The sequence below is a fragment of the Astatotilapia calliptera genome, chromosome 20 (genome assembly GCF_900246225.1).
Source record: "Astatotilapia calliptera chromosome 20, fAstCal1.2, whole genome shotgun sequence".
Classification (NCBI taxonomy): Eukaryota; Metazoa; Chordata; class Actinopteri; order Cichliformes; family Cichlidae; genus Astatotilapia; species Astatotilapia calliptera.
In genome coordinates this window covers 3572926-3585524 of record NC_039321.1, presented here as the reverse complement: position 1 = coordinate 3585524, position 12599 = coordinate 3572926, and the positions used below count along the sequence as shown (strand labels likewise).

At 42.9% G+C, this 12599-nt stretch overlaps 1 protein-coding gene across 3 annotated transcripts; it reads left to right on the top strand.

Annotated features, from left to right (window-relative positions):
* Positions 1-636: 636 nt before the first annotated feature.
* slc35a2 (solute carrier family 35 member 2) lies at positions 637-12071 on the top strand. Of its 3 annotated transcripts, none has more exons than XR_003270834.1 (6): positions 637-1264; positions 2974-3156; positions 3833-3984; positions 4427-4549; positions 4884-5960; positions 6051-6091. XR_003270834.1 is itself a non-coding variant. In XM_026154364.1 (6 exons), exons 1-6 carry the CDS (start codon positions 1201-1203, stop codon positions 11575-11577), a joined length of 1134 nt encoding a protein of 377 aa, XP_026010149.1. In that variant the 5' UTR covers positions 637-1200; the 3' UTR covers positions 11578-12071. The 3 variants fall into 3 exon arrangements, 2 of the variants coding, with proteins under 2 accessions (XP_026010149.1, XP_026010148.1); XM_026154364.1 differs by lacking the exon at positions 6051-6091 and adding an exon at positions 11550-12071 and having other exon boundaries at positions 4884-5467; XM_026154363.1 differs by having other exon boundaries at positions 4884-5467; positions 6051-7398.
* Positions 12072-12599: the final 528 nt, after the last annotated feature.

Below are 12599 nucleotides of genomic sequence, written 5' to 3'. Positions count from 1 at the left end.
ATCAAACATGATGTTTTTGTTGGAGTACCAGCAGAATAAAGAAGCAGAGAGGAAATTATTTGATTAACAAAATTTTCTCCCAAAGTCAAAAACCAACAGACTTAAAAATTCCTTTGTCCCACACGCCATCAGACTGTTTAACTCCTCACTGGAGGGGAGAGGGAGGAGAAACGGGACAAGGGAGGGCGGGAACAACTGAGTTGTAGGTGCTTTTCTACACTGTGCAATATTTGCAATATTTGTTTTTTGTTTTGTCTGTTTTTCTTATATTTGACTGTGCAATAATCACTGTGCAATATACTCACTCAAATGAGCAATCCTATTTATCCATATTGTATATTCTGTATCTATATATGTGTATATATGGTGTATTTATGCTTATATCCTTACTCTCATTCCCCTTAATGTATCTGTAACATGCAACTTCTTTCGGTGCTTTGCTACTGGAAACTGAATTTCCAGGAGGAACCCACCCGAATCGAATCGAATCGAATCTAACAGTTTAACTGTTTTTTGATTGATCAGGTTTCTTATTAAATAAATAAAGTCATTTTAGTTTTTATTTTAAAAATCATACAGTAAATTAAAATCCAAAACAGCAGACTGCAGTTCATAAAGGTAATCTTTACCCGTATGTGTGTTCGTTCATTGGATAAACGTCTCCTCCATGTTTGACCAGGAGGTGGCGCTGAACACTCAAACCATCTGACAGGCGAGGTCCCACCAGCAGCCAATAGGAATGCTCCCTGCTAAACCTGGAGGATTGTTCGTCTGTTGGTAGAGGAGGAGAGAAGGATGTCTCACTCTGACAGTTTCTCTGGAGCTCCTGGTGTCGGGCAGTTTGTGGTCCTCCCTTCCTGCGCCCCGTTTTCTCCCACAGCGTGAGACCTCCTGCTCGCCGCTCCTGTCTCTGCAGCTGTAGTCTCTTCAGTTCCTGGACACCTCACATATTACACGAAGTATTTTTCTCCTCCTGATGATCCCGGTGGGTCCTCCGGTTGTTCCTCCGCAGCCTCCTCTCTCCTCCAGCCCAGTATTTGTCGGACGGCCCCGGCGCTTTAGGCCGCGCAGTACGTCGCGGAACGGGAGCTCCGGTGGGGTCTAAACTGAGAGCGGGGCTAGCTGGTGGGCTAACGGAGTGTTAGCCGAGCAGGCAGCGGTGTAAGGGCTCGGTTCGCAGGGCAGCACAGGGAGCGCAGCATGGCCGTGGGGGACCTCAGCAAGACGGGAGAGGAGAAGACAGCGACCCGCGGTCAGAGTGAAGGTGAGCAGTCCTCGGAGGGAGAGCCGAGAGCTGGGATAACTTCACACGGCCCTCACGGCTCCGAGCCTGGGTCAGTGGGTGAATAAGACTCGGAGGGATGGAGAGTTTAAAACAATGAAATTGAACTTAACATAAATTAAATATAATAAAGTTTCTCGGTCTGTTTTAGCAGAGTGGTGGAAGCAAGCTAACTACCTGCTAAGCCAACCAGAGTAAACAGACTTAACGACGACTTGAAACTAGTTAACCAGAAAGATTAAACTGTGTGCTAGCTAGCTAATGGCGATAGTCAGGTGTTTATTAAATAAAACTTTAGGTGATTTTAAACGAGTGAAAAACAGCAGCCTCAGCAGGTAGCGGCTAACTCAGCAGCTAACTAGTCCGTGTCTGTTAATGGGCTCTTGCCTGGCTGCTAACGCTAACACACTGCCATGATCAAGGTGCAGTGTGAAGGTGTGTTAGTGAGCGACGGCTGGTGACGTGGACTTTGAGTCCAGCGGAGTTTGTGGTTTACACACACACACACAGCACACCTCTGCAGAGAACACACACTCCATTGTGCTCACCCCCCTCCCCCTTAGTGAGTGCGTGTGCGCGCGTGTGTGTGCGTGCATGGCCTCGCAGGCCGGGCCAGCCACGGAGACCTCAGAGCCAGGTGCACTCAGGTAGAAACTTCCAGACACACCCTTGGAATAGCAGAGAACCCGTTCTAGCTGATAAACGGCTCCGAATTGTTTAAAAATGTTGACAAACGTCACACCTTTGGCACACCTGAGTGGCTTCACATACATTAGGACAAGAAATAGACACAGCATGCAAACAGCCACCAGAAGAAGTTCCAAGGAGGAAAAACTGGTCTACTGTTCCATACTTCCACAACAGACGTATGTTCCCACTGGGCCCCTGTGGTTTTACCGGTCTGCATGAAGCTGACATATTCATTACTGCATACACAGAAAAGCAAACAGCTGTGTGATGCTCTTGTTGAGTCTATGCCATGAAGAATTAAGTCAGGTATGAATGTAAACAGGGGTATTAGCAACATGTGCTTAATAAACAAAAAAAAACCTGTGCTCTTGGTAACGAAGCCTGCTGGGCGTGCAGACATGAGTGAAAGCTCACACTGTCGAGTCCTGCACCACCAACACCACCACTTTCCTTCAGTGTCCCTCAACAAGGTGAAGGTGATGCTGCCTTCCTCCTCGGCTGTTTCCCATGGCCATCTAACGGACCGCATTGGACCATTTGATGGGCCGGTTTTGGCCCCCATGCTGCATGTTTGACACCCCTACAGTACAGTGTTAAAGTTGCTTTCAGATGGAAGTAAAAGATAAGAAAGCTGCTCCTGAGAATCAAGTGAGTGTATTACTGATGGATTAAAAACTTTGCACTGAGGTTTAATTTTCCATTAATGGTAAGCCAATCAGTCAGCCGCATCATGGCCTGTGGATGCTAAACATGCATCGTGTTAGGCCTGCAGCATATGTTGCCATGGTGATATACCACGCTTATTTTATTTAATGGTTTATTAGTTCATTTCATTTGTTCGGTCCACTCAAGTTCTGTTTGGTTTCTTTGTGGCCCACAAAATACCCCTGATGCAGTCACGTCATCCTAAAGCGGAGCACCTAGACTTTGCTGCTCTTTTGTAAAATCTCTTCCTCGTATGAAAACTGTGGTGAGCCTTATGGTGAGCTCTTGTCCTGTAGTTAACAGACGGTTGAAGTACATCAGCCTGGCTGTCCTCGTGGTCCAGAATGCATCGCTCATCCTCAGCATCCGGTACGTCCGCACGTTGCCAGGCGACCGCTTCTTCACCACGTCGGCCGTGGTGATGGCGGAGGTCCTGAAGGTCCTGACGTGTCTGGTCATCATCCTACTGCAGAAGAGACGTGAGTAAATCCTACTGAGCTGCTTTCTTGGCTGTGGAGTTAGAAGAGTTAGTTGTAGCCTCGCAGGCTTTTGTAGCTGTTCTTGTTTGAAAAAACTGCATCAATTGATTAACTGATCAAAAATACTTAAAAAGATATAATTGATTAATCATCTTAAGGAACTTAAGACATTTTATTCCTGAACTGTACATGCCGAGCTTCTCTTTGCAGTGTTTGATAGACAAAAGAATTAATTTATTTTAGGAGATGATATGAAAATGAGTTACTTGGTTAATTACAGGAATATTCTTTGCTTGTAGCAGTGAGGGACGGCTTTAAATTCAAATAGTGATTTGATTTGGGTGGAGTTAAAACAGCCCTGACCAACAAAGCAGCAGCTTCCTCCTGTTCTAATTATTCATGCTAAATAAATACTCCAAAAAACTAGTATTTCTATTTAAAAACTAACAAGGGCAATTATTTACATTTCATTATGTTTAACCCCAGTTTGGGTATAAGATGCAAAGCAGCCTCCTAACACTAGGGGGCAGCACCCCATCCCTCAATTTTGGGCTACTTACTCGAGCATGGCTTACTTTTTATTGCTGTGATCATAGACCTGAGCTGCTTTGGAGGCTACGATCAAAGATCAGCAGGCACAAAACCAGCCTTTAGCTCCGCCCCTTTCTCTCTGCAGTAAACGTGAAGGAGACGGTGTACTTCCTGATCGACGTCATCGTGGTTCAGTACAAAGACACTCTGAAGCTCGCCGTTCCTTCTCTCATCTACACTCTGCAGAACAACCTGCAGTACGTGGCCATCTCCAACCTGCCGGCCGCCACCTTCCAGGTCAGACCGCGTTCACAGAGAAGGCGCTCGAACCCGCCTCGTCTCTGCATGTCTGTTCTTATCGAAACAGCCGGGTGATTAACGGGTTTGTCGATTGACCGAAACATTTGGCATCTTTTTATAAACTGAAAGGTTTAATCAAACCAATAACGGTGTTCTGGATCTGTTCTGTCATTTGATTCTAGTAGGACATAATCAATATTTCAACAGGAATGAAACTTCTAATACTAATTTTATTTTATACTGTTCATATTTTTGGCATTTTTCAGATATTTTAGGAGCAATTTTCTTTACACGTTATTATCTTGAGCTGCCAAGTTCTTTAATAACTTGTAAAACTTTTAATGCACAGACTTACAGACACTGAGATTTAATAAATGCTTCAGATCTGTGTACATTCGATTAAACACAGTTAAATGGTGACTTCCTTTCCGTCCCTCAGGTGACCTACCAGCTGAAGATCCTCACCACGGCTCTGTTCAGCGTGCTCATGCTCAGGAAGTCTCTGTCCAGAGTTCAGTGGATTTCTCTGCTGCTGCTGTTTGCCGGCGTCGCCATCGTGCAGGTGAGCTACCGCCACCTGCCGTTCCCCAGAAGCCCTGAAATTTAAGTTAACAAATCAGGCGGCTGCTTTGTGTAGCCACAGTTCACAGAGAGGTTTAAGAGTAAGCGTCTCTGTGGTTTCTGTGGCTCCAACTTTTAATGCTGAAATGAGCTGCTGCGTTTGTGGCGTAGGTGAGGTGGCAGAGGGGGCAGAAAAATGCGGTGGGAGGTGAATAAACAGGGATGGGCGTAGTTAAGCTCTTCAGTCGTAATCGTGTGGGAACCTTTCAGGGACGATGTTCCCCGTAAACATGAAGCCCGGCTCGAACGCTGACGCGTTGATCATCTCTCTGCAGGTGCAGCAGGAGGGCAACAAAGAGGCGTCGGTGAAGGACACCTCCACTCAGAACTACACCGTGGGCTTGGTTGCCGTGGTGATCAGCTGCTTGTCGTCGGGATTTGCCGGCGTATACTTTGAGAAGATCCTGAAGGGCAGCTCCGCCTCCGTGTGGGTGAGGAATGTGCAGCTGGGAATCTTCGGCATGGTGCTCGGCCTGCTGGGACTGTGGTGGAATGATGGCGCCGCCGTTGCCGAGCGTGGCTTCCTGTTTGGGTACACCAGCATGGTATGGTGCGTCATCTTCAACCAGGCGTTCGGTGGGCTGCTGGTGGCCCTGGTGGTGAAGTACGCCGACAACATCCTCAAGGGCTTCGCCACCTCCTTCTCCATCATCGTCTCCACGGTGACGTCCATCTACCTGTTCGGCTTCCATGTGGACGTACTCTTCACTGCAGGGGCGGGGCTTGTCATCGGTGCAGTCTACATGTACAGCCTCCCCAAAGCGCCTGCCGGCTCGGCGTCCGCAAGCTCCTCCTCCTCCTCATCTTCCACGTCCGAGAAGACGGACATAGACGCAGAGATGGAGGCGTTTCTGCCAAAGTCAGTGCTGGTGAAGTGATTCCTGTTTCTCTCTGCTCTCTCTTTCGGGCATCTCACTTCCTGTGTGCTCTTGGCGGGGTCAAAGGTCAAACTGGGCATCTATCAGAAAGAAAGAGGTTCATCTGCTGCTCACTCACCTGCTTCCTCACCCCTCTGATGGCCTCCCGAGTCATCCTCCTCCTGACGTCCTGCTCGCCTTTTCCACACCTCCTCCTGAGCTCAGCCTTCCCCCCTGGCCTCCTTCTTTCCTTCACCTCCTAACCTCCTCGCCTCATCTGGACTATAGGATACTGCGCTTTCTTCTCCCCCTTCCTTCTCCTTTCTCTGCACCCCTGAACAAAAAACACAGACCTCCTTGCTTCCTTTCTCCTCCTCCAGTAATGTAAAGGAGGAGAAGATGGCCTCCTCAGACCTAAAAACTAAACCACATGCATTGTGATGCAGAGGAGAGCTGCTCCCTCCTGTATCGTCCTCCTTTTTGGAGGATGAGAGGGTGAGGAAGGTTTGGGTTTTTACCCCTCTCTCCCTCTCTTCTATCCTGCTTTTTCCTCCTAATCACTAATCTCTCCTCTCTCCTCCTCAGAGCTCAGGGAGGCGTGTCTCCTCCCTCTGCTGTCCACATCACAACCTAACTGCTCAAAGCACAACGGCAGCAAGAGGAAGAGGAGGAGGAGGATGAGGAAGGAGCCGCAGAGTGTCAGAAACCCTCACCACCCTCAGTCTGTTTTCTCCTCCGCGGCGTCTCGCCAGCTCTGCCTTAAAACTCTTTAGTAAATGAAAAGAGAATCGCCTTACGCTGAATATCGATCATATGTTGATTATTGTTGTTGCTGGTGGAGGACAACGGCAACCGTAGTCTGATGGAAAGTTTTCACTGTGCAGCCCCCGTACATTTAAAGTGTCCTGTTTAAATTCCACCTTAAAACAGGAAAAAGGGACAATTTCTATGGGAGCCCGAAGTGTAACTTTGAATAAGTAATTTACATGTTTGTATACAAAATGTACAAAGTAGCTTGAAGTGATGTAAGAACTTTTAAAATTCAATACACATTTTTAACCTAAAGGAAGTTCAGTGAAAATCACAACAATTTAAAATAAAAACGCAGCATTTGTAAATAAAAGTCACAGAAATGGAAGCAGAATCGGAAAGTTAAAATTGAGAAAGATAAAGTGATAAAAGTGTCATTATGAAATGCAAGGAAGACAAAACTACAACATTTAATTAAATTCAATCAAAAGGTACATTAAAAATTCAACGTTTTGAAAGTTGAAAGTTATTTAGTCTTATTTTATTTTTCTGCAATAATCAGAAATGAACTAAAGTCATTTATCTGGGCTGTAATGAGCTTTTGGCTCATTTGTAATCGTGTGTTGACTAAAAAAGCTAAATATGTGGAGAAATCATAGTAATGAAGACTAAAACCCTAAATAACTCTCTGCTTTTGTTAAAACCTGCTTCCTTTTTTGTCTTTAATTCCCAAATTGCACAAATTACCGCCCTTTACTTTTCTCGGCTGCACAGTGAAAACCTCCGGGGTAAATCGTTGCTCCTCCGGGTGCGCCTCCGCTGAGGGACTGTTTGTGTTGGTGCCTTTTCTCCTCATCTGTACAGAAGCCATACGACTGTGTTGGTGTAAAGTTTGCGGTGTACAGTTACGGGACTGTCCGGGAGGCTTTGCTTTATCTGCAGCTCCCGTGTTGGCGGGGAATGTGCTCGTTGATTGGAGCACCTTTAAACTACGATCATAACGTGATGTTTGTTTGTTTTTGCCAAAATGTCCTGCCGCAGGCGTCTTGTTGAAGTAGGCGTCCTGCGGTGGCGTCCTGAATGTTTTTTCTGCTCCTGTTTGTCTCGATCATGTCGAGGCGGTTGTGGATTTTTATCTTTGTGTGTGTGTCTGAGCTGCTTCTCGGTGTTTACGTCGTTCAGCTTTGGGAGGAGAGGTTGAGTCGTTTTGGTCTCCTGATCTCTGCAGCAGGTTAAGATTCTGTGATTACAGCAAGCTTTGTTTTTCCTCACATCCACCACCGTCGCCGTGTAGCAGTTTGCCTCTGTTGTTGTTCATTTAAATCCTGCCAGCACTTGACGTAACCCCGTCTCTTCACGCTGGCCTGTTTGAGCCCCCGATTGGACTGATTGGTCCGTTAACACTCTCCGTTATCAGCCAATTACATTAGCCATCAAAACATCTGTGTGGAGAAAAGAAAAAGCTCTAAATTAAGAAGGAGCTGGAAGGAAAGCTAGCTGCTTCATCTTTAAAGTCTTTATACAGGCACAGCATTTACTGAACTACATTTCATTTAAAGCAGTTTACAGGTTATTATTGCAAATATAAATCTACTAATAAATTCTACTAAAATCTTGTTGATTAAGCAGCTTCGCATAAGTTTCCGTGTGAACTGAGATGGTCTGCACTTCAGGCTCTTGTAACTGCAGCTCGTGACAAACTGCAAGAACTGTTACTGATGCTTATATGAAGCGCTATTCACTATAACTGTTTCAGGCTCAACAACACACTATACATGTATGCAGTGGGATGTGGTTATGGATGGAGATGATTGAAAGTTGCTGCTCTCATGAGTCGGCAGCGGAGTCATGTTAACACCACCCACCACCAGTTTGGGCTGCAGCAGCGCCCCATTGCTTTCTCTGTGCAGCAGGAAGTGGATACAAAGGGGAAAGAGAGACGGATGCTAGCATGCGTGGTTCTGTCACGCTCGGCTGTGTCAGAGTAAACACGTATAACCAAATAAGACGTGTGGCAGGCCTGTGGATGCTAACCTGCCTGAGGGGAAGCTGCACTCTGCACATTAATCTGGCTTCGTGTGTGTGGTGTTAAAGTGCCACACATTAACGTCTTGGATTTGTTGTGCGTTCCTCGCAGCAGATCTGTAAAAGCTTCTTACTTAAAAAGGTTTTTTTTCTCCAGTAGAATATTTTTCTTGAAAATGTTGCCAGTTTACACTAAAGTAGTTACTGTTCTCCTCACATACAGTTAAACATAAACCACTGATGTGTAAAGATGACAAACTCTCAAATACAAGTTCACTAACTGAACCTCTGATGTTTTTATTGTGTCAGAAAAAACCCCTCAATTAAACCTAAAGTGGGATAAATGTAGCTCAAAGTCTGTGAATATTAGGAGCTCGATCATTTCACGAGAAACTGACCTGAGGACGGAGAAACGCGGAGACACAAACACGAAGCCACATCTCCCAAAGCATAAAAATGAACTTTAATTATTTTTCCGATTTCTTCTCATGATGATTGAAGGCTCTTTTTCTGTTTCCAGTGTGAGATTATCAAAATCAAACTGTGAAGGGACAAAAAAATGTTATGTTTATTTTCAGTTTTTTGTAAAACAAGCAAACAAAAAACCTCCAGCTGACACTTTCTCTCTGGAAGTCTGAAATTAATATCTATCATACATAATAATATATAAGCTGTTTTTATTTAATGTGGGAATCGTTGGGGTGGTGGTGAACGAAAGGAAGAGGAAACCCAGCAGGAAGCTTCAAATTTCAGCCAGAAGAAGCTTTTTGTTCTAAGCTCTTCTTAATGACATAAATTTCTAGTGAAAACGAGTCCTTTGAGTTCTGTGCGGCTAATAAAGGATCATTTCTGCACTTATTAAATGTTATGAATTGATCGTTGTAGATGATCATTTTAATCTCAAACTGACATTAAAATGTCTTTATGTAGATATCAGCTGATTTATATCAGAGGAATTATGATGGGATGTTTATTTTTCATTAAACATCACATCATAAACTTTACATCTTTTTTTTTTTTCAATGTTTTCTTGTGAAAATATAAACTTGAATCCCAATTTTCTCTCTTGCAGTGGCTTTTTCCACCTTTTTAGAATAACAAGACAACATTGATTCTTCTTTATTCACTCGAGGTAGAAACAGTGATAAACATCTACTTCTGCTCTGTAAAATAATCCTGTCACATCTTACAGATTCACAGAAAAATAACTTGTCGTTTGTTCCTCTTTACGTTTATTTTACCTTATTTTTTATCTACATTAAAAACTAAAATATTGCAAATTATATAAAATAAATTTTATATAGAAAATGATATTGACACAGGCTGATATCACTTTATTTAATTACATGAAAATCCATATTCATTTGATTTTTTTCAGCACAGGCTGAAACGCAGATACTTGAACTTCAGTCAGTTTCCAGGTTTTCTCTCCGCTGACGCTCTGCAGCGCCTCCTGCTGGCGGTTTTAAACCACATCCTCGTATCAGATCCTGCTGCGGTTGTTTCCCGAGGTTGGTTTGTCCTCGGTGGAGATCTGCCTGCAGGATCGGGTTTAGTTTCCTCTTCCTGTTGGTTTGAGTTTGTGTGAAATCTGTGTGAGCTGGTTTCATCTCTGATCTGTTTGCACTTGATTGTTGATTTGTATCAATGCCTCTGAATTTGTAAATACTTCCTTTGGTAAAAGTTTTATATAAATGAAGACATGGACTAAAAACTGTGCGGTTTGTCTTAATTTAAAGATCAGTGATAGTGAACGACACACAGTGTCTGCTCTCAGGTTCGAGAGAGACGATTTCTGACAGTATTCGGAAAACTTCGGGAAAAATCTGGGAAATTAGAAGATACAATCATGGAGGAAAAAAGTCTGGACTTCACAAGTCTTTGACCCTCTGTGGGAGTCGGCAGGTAGGGTGTGATATTCCAGCCTTTTATTCCAAATATGGAGACTTTAGTCTTCTTTCTCCCAGTTTTCTCCCAACAGTGCTCCCGATACTCCAGTTAGGAGAACGATTAGTGTTCGGTCTTCTGGAAATCCTCCTCTGTATAAAGTAACCCAGCTCTGTCAGAGAGAGAGAACAGAGCGCAGGGAAAATATGAGAGGCTGGTTTAAACCAACAACACTGTATTTAAACATAAATATTAATATAGAAATATTTGTGATAAGTTTTGAGTTGTTTTTTTAATTTATGAAAACCTGGTAAAATTGCGAAAAGAACATTTTAAATCTTTTTTCTGTCTAATTTATTACTTTTGGATATTTTGAGGGTTTTTACAGCTTACATTTTTTTGAAAAACTGTTTATTTTTTATACATAATATAACGTTATAAAAGTTCTCAGAAGTGATCACTGTCTTTATGTGGACATGTGGGGGAATCGGTCCTCAGGTTTAGTTAGATCCACGAAACTTTAACAGGCTAAAGAATTTTGTTCGTCCTTCAGTAAAATGATTTTTTCCGGTAGCGCTAAAAACACCGACTGTAGGCAGATAAGTGACGGTTTTTTAAACGCTTATGGTTAAAGCCACCTGTAACAGTACTGTTGTGTAACTGTAACTTATTTTACCTGTAATTAGTTTTACGTACACTGACCCAGAGACTAAGTTACATGTAAAGAAAACTAACTCATTTGTAGTTGAAACAACTTTGAGATGGTCTGATCTTTCTGACATGGTGTGCGATCCCGCTGGAAGCAGCCATCTAAAGATGGAGCACTGTGGCCGTAAAGGGATGGAGATGGTCAGCAGCAGTGCTCGGGCAGACTGGGGGATGTTTGTGCGGGAAAATCCAGCAGATCATCAGATTCTTAGAAATACTCAGATCAGCTGGTCTGGCACAGAGTCACGTACTTCCCCTTTCTTCTTCACTCTGATGCTCAGTTTGAACTTGAGCGGGTCGTGTTGATCATGTTGATGTTCGACAGTTTGAAGCCCGAGTTCTTGGCTCATAGAGATTTCTTTTATATACTTTTATGTAATTACTAGAAACTTTGACCATATTTCATATGAATCTCCAAAAGTTGATTCTGTTCATCTGGACGTAGCGTCTGTGAGCTACGTCCAGATGAACAGAATCAACTTTTGGAGATTTACTTACCTGGATGATTGAGCATCCAGGCATCCAGGGATTTAATGTGAGCATTCAACAGAAAACAAGGTCAAACACGAGTCCTCATTGAGTAAAGCTTAAATACTGCAGTGCCCCTGTGATGTAATGAAAAGAAGATTTGAAACATTCAGCGTGTGTTGTAGCAGCCAGGGTGATGTCTTTATCTAACCACCTCCTCCTCCTCCTCTTCTATCTGTTCTGTAGGTGTCCAGGTAAAGAGAAAGGATCCTGAGATGGACCCCTGCCACCACCTGCCTGCTGAGATCCACACATTTCCGAGTACCCCCACTTTCACTCAGAACCACAGCACTCCTCCTGCATCTGCTGCACTAAAGCTAAAGTACTGTAGTCACAAATATTCCTCTCATAGTTTTCAGCTGCTTCTCATAAAGAAAACACTCCAGTGTGCACCATTAGGTGATTATTTGCCTTTAACACAACAAGCACACTCCAACAGCCGATAATGAACAACACACCTGTGGGTTGTTACGCTGTGACACTCATCCATATTTTTTATTCAGCCTTTTAAAGATGTCAGGAGCCTAAGAATAAAACTGAGTTGATGGACTGAATCCAAATGAATTCATTTCAAAAGTAAAGGCAAAAAACAAACAAACCCAAAAACATTTCCTCCAGGAAAGAAAAATATAGAAAAACCTATTTAAAAAAAAATCTAAAGGGAACATTATGACACTAAATCAAAAATATTAAATACTAAATAAACACTAACACAATTTTTTTTTTTTTTGTAAAGAAAAACCTTTATTTTTTAAATAAAGCGGTCTTTGTCATTTCAAAATAAAATCATTTGTCATTAAATCTGACAAATTTTTATTTTTTGTATTTTATTAAGTCAATTTTTTTGTAGTATATAAATTTAATAAAGAAAATAAGTTTAATATTGGTGATTTCAAAACTGATGACTGAATATTTAGTTTATTTTAACTTGAAAAATCATCAAAGTTCTTTTAGAATAAAATATTATATAAAAAAACACAAAGATACAGGATATGAAGGAACAACATAAAACAAAATGTTATACTTGAATGACTGATTAGGGATTAATTCAGGCTTCGGGTACTGAGGGGAGCTGAATGGTTTGTAATGACCACGTTTGTTTGATCGTGACCAAAGGAATCGTTTTTTGGATGCGTTGGAAAGTTTCAGCTGATCGAAGCATAAGAACTAAAAACGTTTCCTGTACGCTCGGTTTGCACCGACTCGCAGTGATCGTCTGATAAAACAGGAAAGATG